The 26,848-nt window shown below is 29.2% G+C and overlaps 2 protein-coding genes and 1 pseudogene across 2 annotated transcripts; all 3 read right to left on the reverse strand.

Annotated features, from left to right (window-relative positions):
- Positions 1–8,362: 8,362 nt before the first annotated feature.
- LOC124924339 (abscisic stress-ripening protein 3-like) lies at positions 8,363–8,795 on the reverse strand. The gene is made up of 2 exons (XM_047464394.1): positions 8,655–8,795; positions 8,363–8,527 (listed from the first exon to the last, which is right to left on the reverse strand). The coding sequence occupies exons 1-2, from the start codon at positions 8,793–8,795 to the stop codon at positions 8,363–8,365; spliced, it is 306 nt and encodes a 101-aa protein (XP_047320350.1).
- Positions 8,796–14,254: 5,459 nt separating this feature from the next.
- Positions 14,255–14,671, reverse strand: LOC124924340 (annotated as a pseudogene).
- Positions 14,672–21,882: 7,211 nt separating this feature from the next.
- LOC124924341 (abscisic stress-ripening protein 2-like) lies at positions 21,883–22,297 on the reverse strand. The gene is made up of 2 exons (XM_047464395.1): positions 22,157–22,297; positions 21,883–22,071 (listed from the first exon to the last, which is right to left on the reverse strand). Exons 1-2 carry the CDS (start codon positions 22,295–22,297, stop codon positions 21,883–21,885), a joined length of 330 nt encoding a protein of 109 aa, XP_047320351.1.
- Between the last annotated feature and the right edge of the window lie 4,551 nt (positions 22,298–26,848).

Raw genomic sequence — 26,848 nt, forward strand, 5'->3', positions numbered from 1 at the left:
CAAGAAAACTGACATGTTATATTTGGAGTCCTTTGAATATGAAGGTGAAGATGAAGAAGATAATTCGACATATGATTCATCTAATGAAAGAATTGTTGATAAAGAAATTGATGATATCAGTAATGATTCAGATCATGGAAGCTTTGAATATGAAGTAGGAGATGAAGAAATAGATTATGATCATTTCGATTTGGAGAAATTGAATCATGAACCAATCCGAAAATTTACTAAAAGATCGTCTTATAATCCAAATGATATTGGAAACATGTTTATGGTTGGAATGACATTTACGTCAAAAAAAGATGTGAAAATGGCTTTAAAGAGTATAGTTGTGATCAAAGATTGACTTTGAAATGAAACGTTGCTAGTAACAAGAGAATTCAAATTATATGTAATAGGGTAAATGTCCTTGGATCATGTGGGTTAATAGGGACAAGACTTACGAGACTTGAATGATCAAAACCATTCAACCAAAACATATTTGTTATAATAATAACAAGATTGGCTTAGTTATTTCTTAATTCATTTCATCAAAATTTTAGTTCATAATTAAGATTGATCCGTCGCCGACACTAAAAGTTCTTAAAAAATTATGGACGATGAAAATGGAAGGTTTGTGCATTTTTTATACAATACTTTAGTTTATATTCTATTTTGTAAAATTATTTAGATGAAGAATAATGGATATTAATTTTTTTTTCAGTTGGAATGACTATAAATTAGTTATAAACCATGGAGGAACACTTAATATAAGTACAAACATATTCAACTTTATATAGTTCTTCAACTAGAGAAACCTTTGGATTGTGACAAGGAATCTGCCATGTTATATTGGAGTCCTTTGAATATGGAGGTGGAGGTGGAGGTGGAGGTGGAGGTGGAGGTGGAGGTGGAGGTGGAGGTGAAGGTGGAGGTGAAGGTGGAGGTGAAGGTGGAGGTGAAGGTGAAGGTGAAGGTGAAGGTGAAGGTGAAGGTGAAGGTGAAGGTGAAGGTGAAGGTGAAGGTGAAGGTGAAGGTGAAGGTGAAGGTGAAGGTGAAGGTGAAGGTGAAGGTGAAGGTGAAGGTGAAGGTGAAGGTGAATATGAATATGAATATGAATATGAATATGAATATGAAGAATACAATTCGACATATGAGCCATCTAATGAATGAATTATTGATGAAGAAATTGATGACATCATTAATGATTCAGATAATGAAAGCTTTAATTATGAAGTAGACAGTGAAAAAATAGATTATGATCATTTCGATTTGGAGAAATTGAATCATGAACCAATCCAAAAATCTACTATAAGACTAACTTATAATCCAAATGGTAGTGGAAATATGTTTATGGTTGGAATGACGTTTAAGTCAAAATAAGATGTGAAATGACTATAATAGAGTATAGATGTGATCAAAGATAAATGTCCTTAGATCATGTGGGTTAACAGGAACAAGACTTACAAGACTTGAATGATCAAAACCATTCAACCAGAACATACTTGTTATACTAATAACAAGATTTACTTAGTTATTTCTTAATTCATTGCATCAAAATTTAAGAGCAGAATTAAGATTGATCCGTCGACGACCCTAAAATACTCAAGGAATTATGCAAGACAAAACTGAATGATGAAGTAATTCTATCGAAGGTTGCTAGAACTAAAAAACTTATCTTGTAAAAAATTAAAGGTGATGGTTTGAAATAGTATCAAAGGTTATTTGAAGATGTTAAGACACATAAGTCTAGAAATCATGGTTCATCTATTGAATTGAAGTTAAAGAGAGATGAAGACACATATGAGGTACATTTTCAAAGAATTTATATGTGTTTTGATACAATCAAGAAATGATGGTTGTCTGGGTGTAAGACTATTATAGAGTTGACAGTTGTTTGTTGAAAACTATTTTTTAAGGGTTAATTGTTGTCTGCAATTGGTCGAGATGGAAACAATCAGTTATACCCTATCGCATGGGCGGTGGTAAAAACTGTGAGTAAAAACTCATGGAACTGGTTATTTGATCTTTTATTCAAAGATATTAGATCGACTTTCATTAATGATGTTAGATTGACTATAGTCTGATATGCAAAAGGTATTATTGTTGGTCATTATTTAAATATAAATGTTGTTTTTATATATTTAGTTAATTATTATTTTTTTAAATGTTTCTTATAATTGTAGGGACTACTAGCTGTTGTCCGAAATATTTTTCCAAGATCTGGCACAGATTCTGTGCAAGGCATTGGTATGACAATTGGTCTAGAAGATTTAGAGGTGGTGATTTTAAGATGCATTTTATGAATGATGCAAATTCCACATTTTTAAAAGAATTTGATGCCAATATTCGAAAGTTGGATACGTTATTGGAGGTGCTGCAAAAACGATTATTTCAATACCGGAAAAGGCTTGAACAAAGACTTTTCAACAAAATGTGATATCATTGAGAACATGTGCGAAAGTTTTAATTCAACCATTCTTTTTTCTAGGGAGGCCCATATTTGCACGATGCTAGAAATGATTAAGATACATGTCATGCAGAAGAGAACTGATAATTTTTTATCATTATTAGTCCGTAAGTGGCCTCACAACATCTCACCTCGTGCGAAGAAATTACTCGAATTGAGTAAATCACAATATCACGATTGTCATGTGAATTTTTGTGGAGGTTCTAGTTATGAAGTAACTCAAGGAGATTCTAGACATACAATGGATCTTTTGGAAGAAAAATATTCTTATAGACGGTGGAATATCAATGGAGTTCCTTGTGCACATGTTGTTAAGGCAATTATTGATTGTAATAATAACTCATTGGAGGATTACATTTTTATTGGAAAAAAAAGATTCATATCTCAAAGCATATTGATCTAACATAAATTCTTTGAGGGCCCCGAATCTTGGAGCAGTGAACTTCAATTAAATATTTTACCTCTAAAAGTAGGAAAGTCAACTGGAAGACCGAACAAGAATAGAAGACGAGCCCTTGAAAAACCGAAGTCATACGGAAAGATGGCTAAAAGAGGAATCATGATGCATTGTTTAATTTATGGACAAGAAGGTCACAACAAAAAAAAGTTATTGAACTAGAGATAATGCAGGTTATCAAAATGCATGTTAATATTTTTTGTTATTAATGTATATTAATATTCAATTTGTTGGTTATTAATATGCAGACACTTCCATAAAGATAATTAATGCTGGTGTAACTATATCCACACAAACCAAAAAAATGCAAGATGACATAAATATATCAACAAAGATTTCATTAGTAGATGTGGATCGTATAACTACATCCACACAAATTTCATTAGTAGGTACGACAAGTGCAACTATATTCAAATTGCAGAATAATATAAGATATGAAACTTTGTTTAATATATGCATTCGTAACATATCTTTAATATGTGAAATTGTAATTAGAAGTGGAGGTGCAAGTGTAAGTGGAAGAGGAAGATGGAGTACAAATGGAAGTGGAAGTGGAAAAAGGAGTGCAAATGGAAGAGGAAATGAATCTATTGTAGTTGGTGCAAACGAGTTACAACATGGTATCAAGTCTGGAAGCCTGATGTGGAGAGCTAGAGAAGCATTGTGAACTCGACAATTACAAAAACAAGTAATTGAGAGGAAAAGACAATTACAAGAACAAAGAAACAGAGAAAAATAAATTTAAATAGTTGAAATGTGGGTTGATTTAATGGGTTTTTTAAAATATGTTTAAGTTTAGTGGGTGAAAACAATGTTAACTTTAAGTTCAATGGTTTTGAATTTTTTCAGTTTAAGTTCATTAGAAACAATGTTTTTGGTTAGGTTAATTACTCAAACAAACTCTTAATAATGGTAATATTTTTTTTTAGCTGTTTGCATTATTTATATATGAATTATCCTCTCCATTAACTATAAAAATACATAATTGTGACAAAATATGTTAGTTAAATTGTGACAAAGTATATGGGGACAAACTATTAATTTAAAGAATGTTAGTTAAAGTCGTACAATAAACAAAATTTAGACAATTGTATTACAAAATAAAATTATGAACGAAGTTTTGATAGTTTACAACTTATAACACTTTAATCACATACGCAACACATAAAAAAAGATAAAATATTTGACAAATTTCAACTTCACTTTAATCTTCAATTTTTTTGTTTGCATTCTCTAATTGATTCACTTTATCCAAGACTACTTGCAACTCATCCTCTAATTCTTTAACTATGATCGAAATCATCTTTGAGTCATTGATTTGTTTCATCTTATCAAGTCAAAGTATCCACATCTAGTACCATTCTAAAAATAAATGAATTACAAACAACTATTAAATTCGGTAATTAGAGCATCCATATAATGGTAATAAAAATGAGATTAACCAAAAGTATATTTACCTTGTAATTAGAGGATCCATAAAATTTATTGACAAACCCTTGTTCTTTCTTGATTGTGCATATTGGACTTTTTAATCCACAATAAAAAACATTGCGAAATGTGGAGGAGAACATAACTTGAATTGACGAATTAGTTAATTTCATTGTCTTAGATAGAGCTTCAACTGAAACAAATAAAACCAACACATAAACATAACATTATTGATCAAATTAGCTAATAATCATTATACTAGTCTGCACAAGTATATCTTTTGCATACTTAAATGGAGGTGAAGCAATATGAAATCAGTCAATAGAACTTCAAAAACAGAACACAATTGAGGTACCTCGAGATTATCCTTGAATTGATTCATAAGTACTTAGCGATTGGTTAATGGATTTGAATTCAAATAACTACAAGATACTCTACACATATAATCTAATAATCATTATACTAGTCCACATAAATATGTTTTTTGCATTTGCACATTAATAATAAGACTAAAATAATCTATAGAAAATATTATACGTTTGTATTTGCATACTAATATAAATGGAGATGAAATAGTATAAAATCAGTCACAGAACTTCAAAAATAGATTACTGATTCAGTAAGTTTGTGAGATCTGATGCACTAACTTTGAATCAGCTCCTATTCTGAAAAAATGGAAAACCTATATTTGCGTTAAGGATGATCCACCTGAACTTAAACCATAACTTAAAGCTTATACCTACACTTGATGAGAATTGATTAAAAATACAAATATGGACCTCCCTAACCGTTTATTTTCCTAGATGCTTAAGTATGACACATACCTGTTTAGTTGACAAAGAAAACCCGTCGATGAAGAAAACAGTGGACGAAGAAAATAGACGATGAAAAAAACAATATTCAAAGAAGAACAACCGGTGAAGAAGAACCGTCGATGAAGAAGAACAACGCGCTGATGAAGTAGAACGGTCGGTAGATCGCCTTGTTGGTTAGGGATCGCGCGCGGAAGCCAATGAATGAATAAAGAAAATAAATAAAGCAATTAGATTAGAAATATAATAAATAAATAAAAAGTAACGTTGACGTGAAAGAATCATTCTTTAAATGACAAAATATTAGGAAGGGCTTAAATTTGAAAAAACTCTCCCATCACAGTATTAAATTTATCATTTATCCTAATAATTTTCCGTTAACTTAATAAATATGAGACAAAATATTTTGTAATCGGTAAATATGAAATTCTTCTCATTTATAAAAACTAGAAGAGACTTATTTTAAGTACAAAATAAAATATAAATATTTATGCGAGTGAATTAAATAAATATTTAATTTGTTTTTACTTGGTTTTATAATCTAAATTGTATTTAGTTGGTTATGTATAATGTAATCATGTATAGAATCTTTGACCTTATAATATTATTTGGAAGAAATAAATCTAACCAAAGAGTTACATTTTAAAAAGCGTCCAAAACTCTATGTATAGTCTTATGGATGTGGAAACTTTTGATGAGCAACGATAAAAGAATCTTTCTTGTAACATTTGATATAGTCTTGACCATCGATATTGGTCATTTTTTTCTATCAATAAATTATCAAAGACAATTTAAACAAAAAGAGTCCTCTTTATTCTGTCTCCTTTGAATCTAATGGAGGAAAGAAATGGTCAATAAATAAAGGGAAAGACATCCTTGACACATTTCTTATACAAAACATCTTTTCGAAAGCTATTAAAATCCTCACATAGAATTAGCTATATATGATCTAGTGTCAAATGACTTTGATTCCCTTCTAAAGATAAATATCATATTATGCTAGCAAAATAATTATTTACTTCTTACATATGAAATACTAAAATTCTTGCAATTGAGAATAATTTGATGCCAATTGTATCTAGAAACTCACAAATTCCAATTGATGTAACTTCATTTTGTAGTATGCCAAAAATATTGCAACAGTATTTTAAATTGGTCAATGAATATTTGGGACATAACTCTTTTCTATGTGATATTCGAATTTTGAAATGCATTATTTAATAACATATTTTTATGGGTTTTCTGTAATATCCAAGATTTAGTATTATTAAATTGTGAATGAGGAATTAAGATTATGGAGTAAAAGTTGAAGTTGGGATAAAAAGGAGGTTGAATACTAATATTAAATAGGAATTAAGGATGTGGCAATTATTTATGTTACAAAGAAAGATGGGTGCATGGTCTTTTACCCATTTCTCTCTCTATTTTTTAGGATTATCTTCTCATCTATTTTTCTTGTTTTTCAACCAACAGCCCTCCCCATCTCCATTTCAATTGAATCTTTTTCTTATCTTCTTCAAAGTTGAAGTTTACAACGGGAGGAAGCACCCAATATCGCTAAGTAAATTTCAGGTAAGTGAATGTATATATATTTGGCCTTTAGAGATCTACATTCAAAAGTACGTACTAAGGTTGATTTGGTCGAGGTAAGTGGCGAGTAGTTTTAACGTTAGGTGATTCTTATGTTGTGGCTATGTAATGTGAAGCATGTTATATTAGTATGTGTAAAACCATTAAGTGTGGGTAAGATTTAGTTGATGCATGTTAGGTTCCTTCCACTTAGTGGATGCATGTTATGTTTCTTCCGTTATTCGGATGCACATTATGTTATGTATTGCCTACTTTTGCTAAATCCCCTTAACCTATGTTAAGTAAAAAGTAAAGTAAATAACAAAGATGTTATCATGATTCATTATGCACAACTATATAGTTCAACTTTTGATGTAGGTGAGGATGTTAAATCGCATTCTGATGTTTAAGTGCAATCGAAGATAAATGATCGTGGGATGATTTTGTGCTTGACACGGCCTATAGACTTGTAGAATACGTCAAGTAAAGTATTTTGGTAGTTGTCATAGTAATTGACAACTATATGAAGTAAAGATATTTTGTGATTAGATTTTGTAAAAAAATAGACAATCTCGTTATGTTATGTTGTGAAAAAATTGTAAGGCAGTTAGAAGTGTAAATTATGGGAAGTTGGAATGTTTATATTTTTTTTTTTTTTGTAAAAATTAGAAGATAAGAGTGAAGAGACATGAGAAGAAAAAAAAGTTTTAAAACCATTTCTTTTACAAGTAATATTTACCAAATTACAGGTTCTTACAAAAATATTTTTATACTAAATGTAAGTCTATGATGATTTCCCTAATATACTAAACATCACATGGCATATATATTTTTTTTAATGAATAGGGCCATTTAATTAATTGACAACCTCACTTATTATTTAATTAAAATAAATCTAAATAAAAAAACTTGAAGCCTCTCATTCTTCCTCCTTTACACACAAACGACTAAAACATTATTTCTTAATTTTATTTGTGTATTTATTGAGTATTAACTTGTATCTAGAATGAATTGACTGCCAACCTATACAATGGGTACATATTATAATGAAGAATATAATTATCCTAGATTGTTCAAGCCATATTTTGTAATATAGAGTCAAATAAGAGTAACATTGTAATTTCTTATTAGTATATCATTTATTTATGGATGTAAAGATTCACATTTGCTTAATTCAAGTATTATATTTATTTAGTGTTGTGAGCATTCTTTCTAGGTTGTGTGTACAAAAAAATGTGTATCATTGAATTGTCACATTTAATTAGATATTTAAGGAAGAGGTGTTTTGATTTGCTGCATCTAAGTACTAAAACTCCTGCAAAACTTGATGCACCTTCAAGAGCTTCCATTCAAATTATAGAAACTACAATTGGAGGTAAGAACAAAATAAGAGATTGTATCGTTTTTATTTTCATGGATATATTACTTATGCTACTCGAACCGCGAATATAACAAAATTAACTTATATTTTAACCATGATTATAATTAAGTAACATATATATATTAGAGATATCACAAAACACATTTGGTTCAAATATCAAGAAAACCATAAACATAATAATGATCAAATACAAAAAAACATATAATTATAGAACTTCAACTCAATTTTATTTAAAGAAACCAACTTATGGTTAGAGGAGGATTGCCCTAGTGCTTGTTCTCGGCTTCTTTCTCCTTTTTGGCCTCCTTCTTCTCATGGTGCTGATGGAAAGCTAATCCGCCAGATCCAACAGCTATTGTTGCTGCGATCTCTTCCTTTATCTTGTGATTATGTGCATTTTCCGGGTCCTTCTTTGCTTTATGCTTCTCATGCTGACAAAACGAGTACAAATTTCGTCAATTATGCAAATAAATTTATTTAAATACAATGATATATAGTAGATTGTGAATAGGAATATAAGACTAATAATTAGTACACGAAATCGAAGTCGTGACATACCAAGGCATAGGCGCCTGCGGCAACAGCACCGAGTTCCCCGAGTTGTTGGAGACGTTTGTGGTGCTTCTCTTCCTTCTCGTGATCAACGGGTCCATCTTCCTTTTTGTGGTGGAAAAAGTGATGCTTCTTCTCCTCTTCCATTAGTGATTCTTCTTAATTAACTTGTTAATGTCTATCTTAATGGTGATTAATGATAGGTTATGCCCTCTGTTTATATAATGATCAAAGAATAATTGTGGGGATTTCTTAATTAATTAAGAATTATGCAACTTGACGTTGCTCCTTCCAACTAAACAGTGACAACTCCTTGCAAGATTATTTTTCAAGGACACGACAATGCAACGTTGTGAAACAAATTAAGATGACAAAGTCATGTTATATATATAAATATATAATTATTTTTTTCTAAAAGAAATATATTTAAAAGAAGTTAAAAAGTCATTTTTTATTGTCTATTATCAGTAGTTGATGGGTAGTTAGTTTCTTTTTAACATAAAATAAGAATTTTGGAATCTAAATTTGTTTTTCATATTTTCAATAAAGAGTTTGTATTAATCTTTCACTATTTCGATTATATATGTATATGGTTAAAATTTTTATTTGACAAACAATATTTTTCGGTGTTATTTATCAACCATTCGGCTAAAATAATTTTCATTGTCGCTCAAAATATTTGAAAAAGATTTTTTCGACACCGTTTCATTAGTTTGTTCGGTTGACTCTACTTCAAAGTTTATCGTGTAATTAGAACTCAAATGATTCAACAAATTGTATGATATATTTGAATATAATTTGTTGAAAAAATTGTTTTTGTAAATTATTTATACATTTGGATATCTACTTTATCAATTATTTATTTTGTATTATTTATTATATCTATTTTTTATTAAATAAATTAGTTAATTGAGTTTACCCTTTAAAATAAATAAACGAGGAATACGTATTATATGATAATGTAGGATATATAGTTCATCCACATATATAGGTTATACCCGTACCTGAGCTTGTTTGATTTGAGTTTTTAATTTTTGTATGAATGAAAATAAAAATATTTTAATTGACAAATTAAATTAAGTGATTTAATGTTTAAAATAATATTTATAATATTAGTTAATGTTATCATTTCTCCATTATATCCTTATCCTTTTTTTTTTGTTTCTTTATTTATATATTATTTTTAATACTTCCAATAAATAAATGCTAATTAATTTCTAAATCTTATTTTGACTTTTCTTCAATATGTTTTATTAGTTTAGAATGATTCTGATCACCAGATTAATGACAACTAAATTTGCAATTATGCATAAGCCAAGGTATATTCGTTCATATTTGGTTGACTTCTATAAAACAAATAATAATAATTGTTGTAAAGGATATTACTACATTTAATTGATCTATAATTATTTTTAAGATTATAATAATATTAAAAAAAAAAAGATATATATTGAAGTTATGACAAGCCTTATTGTACATTTTTAGTTATATCTATTGTTAATAAAAGGAGAACTCAAAAATAAAATAATTTTTTTTTAAATGATCTATTTAATACAAGATGGTTTAAATACAACGATAAAAATATAATATAAAAAAGAGTTGAGTACAAATTAAATACATTAAATAATTAATTGATTCGAAAATCTTATAAAAAATCAACAAAATTTTCACACGAATCTACGGGTTTTTTTGATCTAATTTTCAATATTGTCATGATAATCATATTGTGAATAATCATTAACGATCTACTTCGCTTGTTAAATGTTCTCCGAATTATTATTTTTATAAGAATAGACACTCATTTTTTAAGTTTCGCATTTTTAGTCACCACAATCTATGATAATAAAAAATTCACTAAGACCTAGATAACTATGATGTTCATGAGTTTGATTCACACCGTTACAAAATTGTAAAATGTTTTTTTTTTACATCCAAAACATTAATCGAATCACAAACATTAATTGGAAAACATTATATTTTTGGCTTATAATGTTTGTCTAATAATGTCTCTATTAAAATTAGGTTATGGAGACATACATTAATTATATTAAAGCATTGTTTTGTATTAATATCGTATACTTTAATTCATTAGTGTTTATTTTTGTTTGAGTTAGTTAACGTCTTAAGTATCTATATATATATAATGATGCTTAATTTTTAAAGTGTCCGGATTGTCGGGTCGAGAGCTGTGGTTAATTTGAATACTTGGGTCGGATTGTGGGTTTACCCGTTTTTAAATTTAAAACGGTTAAAAATAAAATTAAAAATGCTAGAGGTATGTTTCGAACTTGCAACCTAACAAAACAAGTACAACTCTTTAACCAACTAGGGTACAAAGACTTTATATATTAAATTCAAACACCAAATTTGATAAATGCGGGACGTTTTAATATTAATATAAGTTCAACTTTTTAACTAACTAATATATAATAATGTTGAGTAAATGGATACTTGGGTCGGATTATGTGTTGACCCACCCATAAATTTAAAACGGTTAAAAATAAAATTAAAAATGTTATCCGTAATTTTTTTCACGGTTTTTTATATCATTACTCGTGCAAATGCACGGGCTAAATGCTAGTTTTATTAAGTATGTAATTGAGAAATATGTTCATGTAGCCAGACAACATATGAAAAAGCTCAATCAAATATGTTGAGAATTTAATTTGGCTCATTATACATAATCTATGTTTGAAGTTTGATAAATAAATTCAACATCTTCAAGTAAAATATTAAATAATTATTTTTCTAGTTACTATTATCACCCTTTGGTAGTAAAATTTTTTTGACTCTGTCGAACAATATTATGAAAATTGGTACTAAACATAACCCCTATAATATCCATCATTGGGTGTATTATCGGCGTTTTTCCACTAACATCGACACAAATTTATCAAAGGTTCGGTTTGCCAATATTTTCACTAAATTGTACCGATTTATTCCAATTTAGATGTTCCCGAGTGTATTGTCAGCAACACAAATGATTTGATGGATTTATCTACCACTGATTTTCTAGGGTTCCAGTTAAACTTACAAAAACATTGTTCAAAACCAAACTTTTCTTACATATAAGGTTAATGAAATAAGATTATTTTTTGTATAACTTTTTTTTATAAGATCAATTGTGGCTGTTAAAGCAACTTCAAGGAAGAAAGAGGCCTAAAATTGCTTACAAGCATGAATCCATGTATTACCAACTAAGGGGTAATTAACATTACAATTATATAATTATTATCAATGTAATTCAATTTATATTATTTTTTCACAAATAGGTAACCATCATTGCACATTTTAGTTACTCTTTGGCAGAACATTGATTTTTTAAATAGATTTTTTAATAGAAAAACATAAATATTCTATATATGCTAATCAAAATTTGGTATTTTACAATTCAATAAAAAAAAAATTAATTTTAAATGAAAATTAAATACGTGTAATATAAACACCAAATTTAACTATATATCTAATTTAATAAAATTTTAAGTCTTTAAATAATAATTAATTTAAAAATCCCTCCACTATATAATTATTTTAAATAAATATTATATTGATAAATTTAAAATAATTAAACACAAATTAAATAAATATTTTGGATAAATGTTGTATTCATTAAAATTTAAAATAAATGTCAAGAGAAAAATTTCAAACCATATATAATAATTTTGAGAAAATATTATAGTTTTAATCACAAAATAATTAAAATTTGGTTCATAAATTAGTAATTATTTGGAATAATATTGTAATTAAATTTAAGGCTTAATTAAATTAAAATTATTATTTTGGATTAATATTATAGTCATTTAAATTCCAAAGTAATTAAAAATAAAACCTTAAAATACACAATATAATAAATAAAATAAACAGAAATAAATTTTTATTTCTATTAATTTAATTTGTTTATTTTGTAGGTTAAAAAAAAAGACAAAATATCAAACGTCCAAATCAAATGGGCCTTGGGCCGCAGGGCAAACGGAGCGCCCAATGGAGCGTTAATGACACAACTATACGAAATGCACATCCAAGCATCCACGTCAAAGAGCAAAACAACGTTGTTCAGCCTCTAGTTCGTTTTCTTTCTCATAATGCCCGAATAAAAACAAGTCGGAAAGTTTGATTTAAAAAAAAAAAAATCAAACTTCGCGAATATTTAACCAAACTATGAATTTCAAAAGGCAAAATGATCACCCTAGTTCGGTGATTATTTCGCATATGATCATAGGTCCAATCATAACCTAAATTAATATAAATCAACTGCAACAAGATAAAAGTCATTAATAACTCTGGCCTCGAATTCAGTCAACTTAATTATTTAATCGACAATGGCTAGCTATAAAAGAAATTCACATGTCAATACAAAATAGAGGACCCAATCCCAAACCATCAATCAAGCTCCAAAGGAACCCACCATTAAAAAAAAATAAGTTTTTAAGTTTTCTTAAAATCTTGTACACAATTTCTAAGCTTGGTTCTAATCAATCCAAAAACTTCAACATAAGTCTAGGAGTGTTTTTCAACTCACTATAAGCTTTCAAATACGGCATGATCCCTTAATTTCTTGATCCGAGATTGAATCTAAGATCATTTGTGAACTTTATTAAAAACCAATTCGAATCAATCAACTTAAATTAAAATACCCAAATTTGAATTTAAAATTTCTAAAAGTTGGGTTCTAATAATGGTCTCTCGCGAATGATTCCAAAAGCTCTTAGACCGCTTGTAATTATTGTTAAGAGTATTTTCAAACTTATCTTGATCGGTTTAATAAACATTGATATCAAATTAAAGTTTTCAAAAAAAACTTAAAATATTTAGTTCTTGAATTGGCCGAAAGTAGCCGCAAATTATGGTTAAATGGTAGGTTTCAATTTTAATTAAAATAATAAAGGTTTGATGCAATTAAAATTATAATTGAAATCTTTAAACCCGAAATTCCCTTTGTTTTAAGCCTAACAAATTATATGATAAAGATAAATTTTGAAATATTTTTAAAAAAATCAATAAGTTTATCATATAACTAAAATTTAAAAGATATATATATATATTAAATAAGTTAGATAAAAGAAAATATATTACATAAGTTTATATTAAAAATGGAAAGAAAAAAAAATTATGTATTTTTACCTAAAATTCTAAATGAACACGAATAAACTATAGCACGAGTCACGAGATTCAAACGTGATATATAATGACAACAAAATACAACGTCAACTCAAATCAGAGTAATAACGAGATTCAAACATAATATATAATGACAACAAAATACAACGTCAACTCAAATTAGAGTAATAAAACGAGAAACGAGGAAAAAGTTTCAGGGCCAATGTTTGATCTTTTAATTTTTCTATTTTTTAGAATTAAAGAAGAATTAGCATGACACCCCATAGCAATGGTCCCATTTAAACTTAAAACCATCTCATATGAAATTAGACTCGTGATATTTTGGTCTCTTAAGCCGACTCTTACCACTGGATTACCTAGTAACATAAATAACATAATACATATCACATAGCACCACTAGTTCAAACCTCAAACACACCACGAACAAACAACAATAAACATCGACTCAATTTATTACACAAGAACATAACCAACTTCTCTTCTCTCCATCATAGCAAGAAGAAGTGGTGGTGATGGTTGTGATGTTTCTTCTCACCTTCTTTCTTCTCCTCTTTCTTCTCATGGTTCTCATGAATGGCAAACACACCCGATCCAACCGCTATAGTTGTCGCAATCTCTTCCTCTACCTTGTGCTTATGGGCATTTTACAGGTCCTTCTTCGCCTTATGCTTCTCATGCTAACAAAAGAGAATACAAATATCGTCATCTTAACTAAACACAATAATTATATATAAATTGGATTTCCTCAATTCATGACATACCAAATCATAGGCGCATGCGGTAACAGTACCAAGTTCGCCAAGTTCTTCGAGATGTTTATGGTGCTTCTCTTCCTTCTCATGATCTAGGGGTCCACTTTTTTCCTTTTTTTGGTAAAAGAAGTGATGCTTCTTCTCCTCTTCCATAATGGATCCTTTTAATTAATTTCTTTTATGTCAAAATTAATGATGATTAATGGTAGTTGATGCATTCTATTTATATAGAACCAGGGGCGGAGCCAGGATGAAAACTTATCTGAGCCTGACTCTAACTTGCACCTCAGATTTAACTTTCTATGCTCCGTTTTTTTTCCTGTAATTGATAAAATAAATTAATAAATTCAAACATATAAAATAAAAGATGTATGAACATTACTTTATGAAATTATGAAACAAAACAGTACATTTAAAACATTTAACATACACATTATTGAAGTTGTGCCCTTCTATTCTTCTTAGAATAAAATTCTTTAATTATTGTATCATTATCAATGATTTCAGACAGCTCTCGTTCAATATAGACGATCATAGAATCTGTTAAAAAGTTTTCTTCCATCTTGATACGAATAATTGTTTTCACGAGCTTCATAACTGAAAATGTTCGTTCCGTTGTTGCTATAGAAACGGGAAGAGTTAAAACAAGACGAATCAACCTGCCAATTAAATAAATATATTATTATAAGTAAACAATATAGCTATATTTCATGAATTATAACAAATGATAAAATTACCTATCAATCAAATTGTAGGTTTTTGACTTATTTGTCTCAACTAATCTTCGACATAATTCAGAAATATTTGATAAATTCTGAAATCTTTCATTGATGGGCATGTCAAGCTCATAGTCAGCCAATTGTGTTCTCAAGTGGTGCAAATCTTGTGCATCAAAATCTAGATGATAGAATTTCTCAGCAAGTTGATAGATGTGATCAGGGGCGGAGCCACGCATGGGTTAGGGTGGGCTCCAGCCCCACCTAAATTAAAATAATCCTTAGATTAGGGTGGGCTCCAGCCCCAATTAAATTAAAAAAAAAAAATAGGACAAAGTGAATAAACAACTGTCTCTCTTCCTTTTTAAACATTTATCCATTTGATCGAATGATCAAACTTCTTTCATCATGTTAGTGTATATAATATATTATTATATTATATAATATAATTATATAATATATTATATTCTATAATATATTACATTATAGTTTCCTTATATTCCTAATGTAACTCAACTATATTGAATAAAGACGCACACAATTATTCTCTTTCTCTTAAACGTCTAACACATCAATCAAATCTTCTGAGCACATATGATCAATGATCGTTACCTGAGAAAGTGGAAGTTGAACTAATGTTACGCATTGCAAGATCGGTTTAACTCTCCTCCTCCATTATAGGTTTCATTCTCTTAATCTCTTTTATTTGTAATATGTTCTGTTATATTTCAAATTATGATCAACAATCAATCGCAAACTGATCGAAGTATTATGTAATATGTTCTGTTATATTTCAAATTATATTATGTGTGTTTTATTTAAATTTTATTAGGGTTATAATGGAACTATCAACTATGGAAGCTAAAAGAAAACTATTAACTCATTTTTTAAACCAAAAGATCAGTCATGTCCAAGTCAAGGGGATAATCAATCAACTATCGATATCTCAAATATCCCTACTCAAGAACCAAACAAATCTCCTAGAATTGATGTTGATGTAAGTTCTCTTGAACCTAATCCAGCATTACGTATTCCAATGTGGAAATATCTATTTGGTTATTTTTTTCGAAATTAAATTCCATATGTAATCTTATTAATGCATCTCTTAACCCTAAATGTCATGCCGAGTTACATTCTGCTCAAAGAAATGAAATTGCACATATGGTAGCTACTAGTGAACGTGATACCGGTAGAGGTTGTAATCAGATTGGAAATTTATTACGGCCAGGGAAGACTCGTTGGAGTTCTAATTTTGACTCACTTTGTAGCATGGTTGATATGTATGGATCTGTGATCACCGTGTTAGAAAATATGGTGGATGAGGGGTCTTCTAACTCCATTCGTGGTAAAGCTAGTGGTTTGTTGATTGCGATGAAGTCTTTTGATTTCATATTCATTCTACACTTAATGAAAAAGATAACGGGATTAAAAAATCTACTTTGTCGAGCATTGCAAGAGAGATCTCTAGATATTTTAAATGCAATAGAGCATGTTTCAACTAATGCAATAGAGTTTTAGTAGTTGAAACATGCTTCATTGCATTTAAAATATATAGAGATCTCTCTTGCAATTCTCGACAAAGTAGATTTGTTAATCCCGTTATCTTTTTTATTAATTGTAGAATGAATATGAAATCAAAAGACTTCATCGCAATCAAAAAACCACTAGCTTCACCACGAATGGAGTTAGAAGACCCCTCATCCACCATATTTTCTAACACGGTGATCACAGAGCCATACATATCAAACATGCTACAAAGTGAGTCAAAATTAGAACTCCAACGAGTCTTCCCTGGCCGTAATAAATTTCCAATCTGATTACAACCTCTACCGGTATCACGTTCACTAGTAGCTACCATATGTGCAATTTCATTTCTTTGAGTAGAATGTAACTCGGCATGATATTTAGGGTTTAGGAGATGCATTAATAAGATTTCATATGGAATTCAATTTCGAAAAAAATAACCAAATAGATATTTCCACATCGGAATACGTAATGCTGGATTAGGTTCAAGAGAACTTACATCAACATCAATTCTAGGAGATTTGTTAGGTTCTTGAGCAGGGATATTTGAGATATCGATAGTTGATTGATTACCCTTTGACTTGGACATGACTAATCTTTTGATTTAAAAAATGAGTTAATAGTTTTTTTTAGCTTCCATAGTTGATAGTACCATAATAACCCTAACAAAATTTAAAAAAAACACACATAATATAATTTGAAATATAACAGAACAGATTACATAATGCTTCGATCAGTTTGTGATTGATTGTTGATCAAAATTTGAAATATAACAGAACAGATTACAGATAAAAGAGATTAAGAGAATGAAACCTGTAATGGAGGAGAAGAGTTAAACCGATCTTGCAATGCTAACATTAGTTCAACTTCCACTTTCTCCGGTAACGATCATTGATCATATGTGCTCGGAAGATTTGATGGATGTGTTAGACGTTTAAGATAAAGAGAATAATTGTGTGCAACTTTATTCAATATAATAAAAGTATTTATACTTCAGTTACATTAGAAATATAAGGAAACTATAATATAATATATTATAGAATATAATATAATATAATATAATATATTATATTATATAATATAATAAATGTTTTAAAATGTTAGGAAACTATAATATAATATATTATAGAATATAATATAATATATACACTAACAGGATGGATTACATATAGTTCAATTAATTATCTAATATATAAAGAATTACTTAAAAAATAATATTAATATTTTAACTGTTTTTTATTTAATATTTAATTTATCAGATTATATTTATTTAATTATATAATTTAATATACTAAATTTATTCACTAATATAATTAATATATAAGTTATAATAGTCTTGAATTTATTTTTTTAAATATTAATTTTAAATATGATCAAAATTTAAATCAACTTAAATACAGAGTATTTAAATTTAAATATTTTTATTTGGTTAATTCAATTTTTTATTTTTATATATTAAAGTTATTAAATACTTTAAAATGAGTCTTTAATATTCACTATTAGTATATTTAAGGTTGAAGTTAAAAGTATAACTATGAAAGACTGACATAATAACTTAAATGGATCTATTTTATATTTTAATGATCACGGCGTTTTCGGTATAGGTTAAATAACTTATAATTCAAAAATATTATATTACTTTTTATCTTTTATCATATTATTTAATTTATTATTTAAAATAATAAAATTATTATTTTTTATTTTATCATTTTACATTAATATTTTTAAGTCTATTTATTAAAAATATACGCATTTCAAAATAATCACCAATTTAAACAATAACCATTGCATTCTAATTTGTACTTTAATTCCTTTTACATGGTTTGTTTGGTTAATTGAATAAAAATAAAATTATTTTCTGAAATGAAACTCTATTTTTTTTAATTTTCCAGCTACAATTAATTCTCCAAGAATGATCAAATTTTTATAGGGTTTTGTAAATCTTCTTATAATAAATCTTCTCCATTAAAAACTTTTTCTAAATATATCTGTAATTCTTCAATTCCTCACTCTAGTTTAAGACATTAATAGCTTGTTTTGGGCTTTAATGGGACATGGATATAGTCCGGTAGCCCAGAATCAGATTAATCATTCTTTTTTCTTGAAATAGATTTATTCTTTTAAAGTTAATTCAATAGATCCAATCTCAAATTATAAAATAATTCAAATATACTTAAATAATAGTTTATCAAATTCATCTAAAAGTTTGTACTTAATAAATGTATAATGTTATATGTATAATTTATAATAATTACTGATCAGGTTCATAATAATATATTTATGCATCACAATAATACATATATTTATTATCTGAATTGTTCGTTAAATTTAAACACATTTTAATTTATTAATTTATATTACCAATCATGTGTATTTATTAATTGACCAATCATGTATAATTATATATATATATATATATATATATATATATATATATATATATATATATATTGACTCGCAATTTAATTTTGTGTTTATCATAAGTATTGACTCACAATTTAATTTTGTGTTTATCATAAGTAATTCGGACCATTTGAAATAAACATGATGGGTTCTAAATTAAGTGGTTCATTCTAGATTTATGAAGAATGACTTCAGGTTCTAGATAAATCCAATCAAATGATGAGATATCATGGTTCTTTAAAAAGATTATTTGAATGAGAGAAATAGTTCAAAACATGATTAATTCAAAATTGGTGATGTAAATGACACCATCTTGTTTTGCTCGATCGATGGTTTGATAACAAGCAAATTATCCACAAGCCAAGATTTAATAATGCAAGAATTAGACAAAGAGACTTTTGAGAGTCAAATATGTTTGTGATGGTGAAATAAATCATACCCTTTAATAGTCAAGCGAGGGGATCCAAATCTTAGCAAACATTGATGCTATGACTCGAAAGTTGACGAAGACATAAAATTCAATACTAGTAAAAAAAAATGGAATGAGCTACAAGAGAAAATTCCGGTGGTTAACTAGTGAAAAGTGGTGTGATACATTGATATCATTTCGAGTTTAACCACCAATTCTACATTTGACTTGTATTAAGAGGCAGGCTCATTACGAAAATCGATTGCTAAGATTTTTAATATCATGGAAGTCGATTGCTCCATATGTTCAAGAAATGTTGAATCTATTGTGCTCTTTTTTCTCTTAGATATGGAAGAAGTTTGCCAAGTCTACGGTGGTTTCAAATTTTCTTAATTGGTTTGCAATCAAGGAATTCATGATCGAGAAAACAAATACAAACAATTTCTAGTCTAATACCTTCAATTGTTTCTTGGTGCTACAATTTAAGAGATGTAAAAAATTAATAGTAAAACGCTCCTTTACAATGAAAAAAAGTTTGGAATGATATTAAGATGGCTGGAGTTGTACTCATTCACAATTGAAGAAGGACCATAATATCTTCAAGAATTGAATTATTTGTCATTTGTCAAGAGTAGAGTAGAGGCATATATGCCAACAAAAAAGTGAGACCATGTAGTCTTCTAGAGTAATTTAATTTTTTTTTTTTTTTTAAAGAAGTTACACGTTTATTAAATTTTTCAAGTTGACATGTTTCACACATCTCAAAACTTCAACTTAAAAACATTTTTTTTGAAATCCAACTCAGGATCTTTAATCTCTTTTTACAATGACTCTTTTCACTAGGGATGGGTCGGTACGGTATACCTTAATATTTTATTCATATCTTATACCTTACCTAAAATTTCGGTATGCAAAAAATGCATATATTTACCTTGATTTCGGTATACCTTGTTTCGATATATCTTAATTTCGGTATACAAAAAATTCATATTTTTATCTTATCTTAATTTCGGTATACCTTATTTTCGGTACGGTATCGGTATTATATCTTTGATACCTAAAAAATATATTAATTTTAAAAAAAATCAATATCATCGATAAGATAGAGATTGCATATATTGAATAATATTTCAGTATAATTATATTTTGATATTATTCAAAAATTATATTTTTATAATTAAATTAATTTCAAATCTATTTAATTATTTCCTTATAAGTGTTATATATATATATATATATATATATATATATATATATATATATAAACTTATAAATACTATTTCGGTATATCTCGATATACCAAAATTTTAAAAATCTCATACCTTTACCGTACCAATAATTACGGTATCGGTATCATACCTTACCTTATCGGTATACCTTAAAAGTCGATATTTTCGATATACCTTTAACATCGGTAATTTTCCCTAGCCCTACTTTTCACTTTAACTACTCTAATAAATTTAATTTATTTTCCTTTCTTTTTTTGTACTGTAAATTGTCTTTTTTTTTTTTTTTTTTTTTTTTTTTTTTGGGTTAAGTTTGATTCAACTTTCCTTTTTATTTCATTATGGTATAATTAAGTATTACTTTTTACCATTTTTTCTCCATTTGAAATTTATTTATAATTCTAATTTTTTTTATAAGTCATTTATTGATAATAATCACAATTACACCAATTTCATATATATCTTGAATTTTATTTATTCTTTATATAAAATAATATAACATCCATGTTTTGAACTAAATGTACATAAGAGAGTCTTTATTAGAATGAATAATATAAATTAGAAACAAAATATCCTTAAAAAAATTCATTCGGTCAAGTTTTCGTGTCTTTAGAACACTCTAATTATTAACCATAATAAGTTAATAAATCTAGTTAAATCTTATATTCTCATATTTAGTCTAGATTAATTGTTTATATATGACTTACTCAACACATAACTTATATATTAGGGTTCATTTCTCACTTTTCCATCCCACCCAAAAAAAATGGAATATTATGGTTGAAGATCAAATAATCTCTAGGTTGAGATGAAATCACATAACCTCTCAATATATATAAAACATCTTATAATTTATCCATGATTGATTATAGATAAAATAGATAGCATATTAGAGATCACATAGCACCTTTATAGTTCTCAAAGTTCAAACACCAAACAAATAACAATGAGAAATAACCAACTTCTAACAAATAACAAGAAATACAATAAAAACATTATTAGGAGGTCAATTCAATTTATTATTACACACGAGAGAAACCAATTTCTCTTTAAATAAAAACGTAGAAATTTCCAATCCATCGTTAGCTAGAATAGGCCATGGTGATGTTTCTTCTCGCCTTCGGCTTCTTTCATCGCTTCTTTCTCCTCCTTCTTCTCATGTTTTTCATGGAAAGCGAGCCCGCCCGCTCCAACAGCTATTGATTCCGCAATCTTTTCCTCTACCTTGTGCTTATGGGCATGTTCCGGATCCTTCTTCACCTCGTGCTTCTCATGCTGACAAAACCAAGTTTTTAGTATGATATATAGAATTGGAATAGAAAACTAATAATAATTACTACTCAGATCGATCATAACATACCAAGGCATAGGCGCCGGCAGCAGCAACACCGAGTTCACCGAGATGCTCGAGATGTTTATGGTGCTTCTCTTCCTTCTCATGGTCTACGGGTACATCTTCCTCATTGTGGTGAAAGAAGTGATGCTTCTTCTCTTCTTCCATTAATGGATCTTCTTAATTAACTTCTATATGTCAAGATTAAGGGAGATTAATGAATAATGGTGGTTGATATTTCACTCTATTTATATATAGCTGATCAAGGAGAATGTTGTAAATGCACATATGAGATTTCTTAAGACTCAAGCAAGCTGTCATAAACTTTTAAAAAATGGTGTTTGTTTTTATGAAATACAATATTAATTAATAATTATAACTAAATTTTCGAGTGATGTGTTTTAGGACACGATAATGCAACTTACAAATATATGCTTGTTATCAAAATTGTATAATTAAGTCAACTTCTGACTCTTATATACAATAAAAAAATAATTACATAAAATAGGATTTATAACTTTTAAATTAGAAAAGCTAAAGTATTTATAATTTAACAAAAGATTAATATATATGGAATCCTTAGGGGTCGAGGATACTAACAAAATTTGATCTGATTAAAGAATCAAATAGTGAATTAAATTAAAAACAAATAAAAAATTATAGGTCAAATTACATTTCTACCCATAAAAAAATAAAATTACTATGGAGGGTTAGAGGGGAAATTTGATGAAATGGCCTCCATAACAGGCCAAATTCCAAAAATGGACGGCGCCTACTAATGTTGGCAAAAAGGGCCCTTTTGTCATGCGAAATGTCAGAAATACCCCTCGGACGCCAGATTTTACGCTCATTGACGAGAATCGCCATACACGCGTTTCATCTAAAACGCGTGAGTTGATTAACGCGTTTTAGATTAAAATGCGTGAATGGCACTTCTCGTTTTTTATTTACGAGAAGTTTCATTCACGCTTTTCATCTTAAAAGCGTCAATCAACTCACGCGTTTTAGATGAAACGCATGAATGCCGATTCTCGTCCTTCGTCGTATATATAACTCTTTGGCCCTAATTTAAAACAAAATCCCCCGATTTTCCCTCCCACCCCGACTTCCAAAACTGCCGACTTTCCATTCCAACTTTGTTCAACATCATCGATCAACCTCGTTCAACATCATCGTTCCTCGTCCTCCGTCCGTCCTCCGTCCGTCTCTGTAGGTGAGTTTAGGGCTTAAGGTTTAGGTTTAGGTTTAGGATTTTGGTTTCGATGTATATTTTGCCGTTTATATTGATGTATATTGATGTATTTAGGTTTAGGGTTAGGTTTTGGATTTTGTCGTTTATATTGATGTATATTGATGTATTTAGGTTTAAGTTAGGTTTAGGGTTTGGTTTCGATGTATATTCTGCCGTTTATATTGATGGATATTGATGTATTTAGGTTTATGTTAGGTTTAGGGTTTGGTTTCAATGTATATTATGTTGTTTATATTGATGGATATTGATGTATTTAGATCAGGAGCTTCAACGACCGCCACCACAACCGGGTTGCTCCGTTCGTTCAACAAAATGGTACGTACAATAAAAATCCTAGTTAGGAAACCACAAACCTTAAACCCTAGTTCGTTCAATAAAATGGTCGTTATGTTGAATTGAAATGTTCATATTTAAGTTTTTTCACAAACCCTAGTTAAGATAATTTGATGAATTCGGTCATATGTAATAACATAACTCAATTTTTTTATAATATGCAGGCAACAAACACTGTGATGACCTTATGTCCCAATCAATTATCTTGTGAAGATAATGTACTAATCTCTTCACTAACCATGTCCATATTATCTAGTTTTGAATGTAATAACCATGATATTATTGTTTGACACAGTTGTTGATAGTGCAATTTGCTCGCACTTTTGGTGCAAGGGTGTCTATGAAGTGGAGAGAAGATGTTACTCATGTTATTTCTTACACTGATCCTAATGTTGCATGCGGCCGAACTCAAAAAGTATTGAAGGCAATTTTGAACGGGAAATGGGTCCTTACAATTGATTGTGAGTCTCTCTTAACACGATTTGTTTTATATATATGTCTGTTAAATTAAAATAAAAATTGTTTTTGTGTAGGGATAAAATCATCAATGAAAACCAAAAACTATGTTGATGAGGAACCGTATGAGGTTAAACAATATAATCATGGAACCCAAGGTGGTCCTATAAATGGCAGACTTCGGTTGTTGAATAATGTGAGTTTGGTCTGATTCCTCCTCTGTGTACTTTTATTATTTTGCTTGATAACTGAAATTATTTTGTTTGTTTGTTTTTCAGCTTTCAAAACTGTTCGACAGTTACATTTTTATATTTGTAGGGAATTTCTTCCCACTTTACAAACAGGATCTCATTGAGTTAATAATTGCTGGAGGAGGTAGTATTAAAGAAATGGATAATCCATTTGCTGAGCCAAGGGACGAAAAAACTATAATAGTATATTTGGAGATAGACAGTAGGAATCGACCAATGGAAAATGATTTTGATCTTTTTCCCGACAATTGGCTATTTGAGACAGTGGTTGTTGTGTCATTAATATTGGATGAATATGTTATTCCTCACACAAGGTTGCTTCAATCTATTGCTACTTGTGATTTGCAGCATTTGCTTACTTAATTTGGAGTTGTTTAGACTTTTGTTAACAATACTGAATATTATGGTGGTTTATCATCATTATTTATGTAATGCTGAATATTTTTCTATTTATGGTTTGTTGATTTATTACAATAAGCCTTAGTTATCAGTTATTACCTGTGTTGGCTTTCTTATAATTTAGGTGAGTTAATCGATTTGATGATACACCATACTATAACATTACTCACGTATATTGTGTAGAATGCGTGAATGTAGTATCATAACTTATGTTTATTAAGAACAATCCAACGCACGCGTATTGTGTATCATCACGCATATTGGCTTTCTTGGTTTACAACATAACTCAAGCAACAAGGAACAATGTTTTTATTCACGCGTTTCATCTAAAACGCGTTAATCAACTTACGCATTTTAGATGAAATGCGTGAATGGCATTCCTCGTCTTTCAATTTACGGGAAATGCCATTCACGCATTTTCATCTAAAACACGTTAATTAACTCACTCATTTTAGATGAAATTACGTGAATGGTATTTCATCGTCTTTCATCGTATATATAATTTTTTTGCCCTAATTTATAAGAAAACCACGATTCACTAATTTCCTTTTCTCTTCTCTCGCTTTCCCCACTCCAACTCGACTCTCAAACCGTACTCCCCTGAAGAACACGACCACGAGCAGCAGTAGCTTACGACTACGACGACACCACGAGACCTCTCCGTTTGAATTCGTGACCCACTACTCTTCGTTCTCAAAATGGGTATGTTTATTTTATGTTTTTTAGTGATTATGAACACTAGGTTAGTTATATTATAGTTTAGCTAGGTTGTATTCGAATGAATGTGAATCAATACTATGTTGTTATTCTAGTATTAAGGTTTAGGGTTTGATGGCATAGTGTAGCTCACTCACGCGTATTGTTTCCAACTCACGCGAAATACTCACCAAGGAGGAGTTTGTTGGTATGTTTCATGGAGATACAATGTGCCAAGAATTGTCCACAAGTTTACTTCAATGGACCTATTGGATAGGGGGCTCCTATCCCATTAGATTCATTGAAGCAAACTTATGGAAAAGTTGATGCAATGGACTTCCTGAAACTCTACCAGCAAACTCCTCCTCGGTTATGGTAATGTTGTTGAACTGTTTTCAATTATTGTAATGTTGTTGAACTGTTTTTAATTGCGGCTCAAGTACATGTACTTCTTTACTTTGATGGAGAGTGGAAAACTACGGATGATCTTACTCATTTTTCTGCAAAGTCAAACAGCTGTATGATTGTGCCCCAAAATTCTACTTATTCCCAATTAGTTGATCTCATTTATATTGCTACCGATGTTGACAAATCTAGATATGATTTATTTCTTCAAGCCAAGTATAATGCTCCTGACATGATTGTCAAATTTTCTTATATAACTGATATAAAAAAAAATGTGGATGTGGAGTTCTTTTTACATGAAGCAGTTTCAGTCCACAACCGCACTCCATTGTGTGTATCCTTAGTAGAAAAGTCACTACCAACTCAAAAAAGTGTAGCGGTTCCAGAAATCGATGACTTTGACGTCTTCCCGAAGCAGCGTGAGGTTTTCTTTGAAAACGACATTAAAGATGAACATTTGCGTCTGAATGTGGGGATGATGATGATGATGATTGGGTTCCTATTACCCAACCTAGTAGTTCTGATTGGGTTCCTAGTACCAATCCAAGCAGTGCTTGAGTTCCTAGTACCAATCCAAGCAGTGCTTGGGTTCCTAGTACACAACCAAACAATGTTGTTGTTCGTACCCAACCAAGCTGCAGTGAATGGGTTGCTAGTAACATACCAAGTAGTGAAAATCCTATACATGAGGCAGTAACTAGTGGAATCGGATTGGAAGTCAGTTCGTTGTTTGAGAATAAAAAAGAACTTCAACTGAGGTTATATAAATATGCGATGACTAATCATTTTGAATTCAAAGTGGTGAAGTCAAAAAAAGAACTTTGGTGTGTGAAATGTTTGGATAAGAATTGCAAGTGGAGATTGCGTGTTGTCAGAGTAAATTCCTCGGAGATGTTTGAGATTCGTAAATTTATAAAAGATCATACA

This window comes from Impatiens glandulifera, chromosome 2 (assembly GCF_907164915.1).
Source record: "Impatiens glandulifera chromosome 2, dImpGla2.1, whole genome shotgun sequence".
Lineage (NCBI taxonomy): Eukaryota > Viridiplantae > Streptophyta > Magnoliopsida > Ericales > Balsaminaceae > Impatiens > Impatiens glandulifera.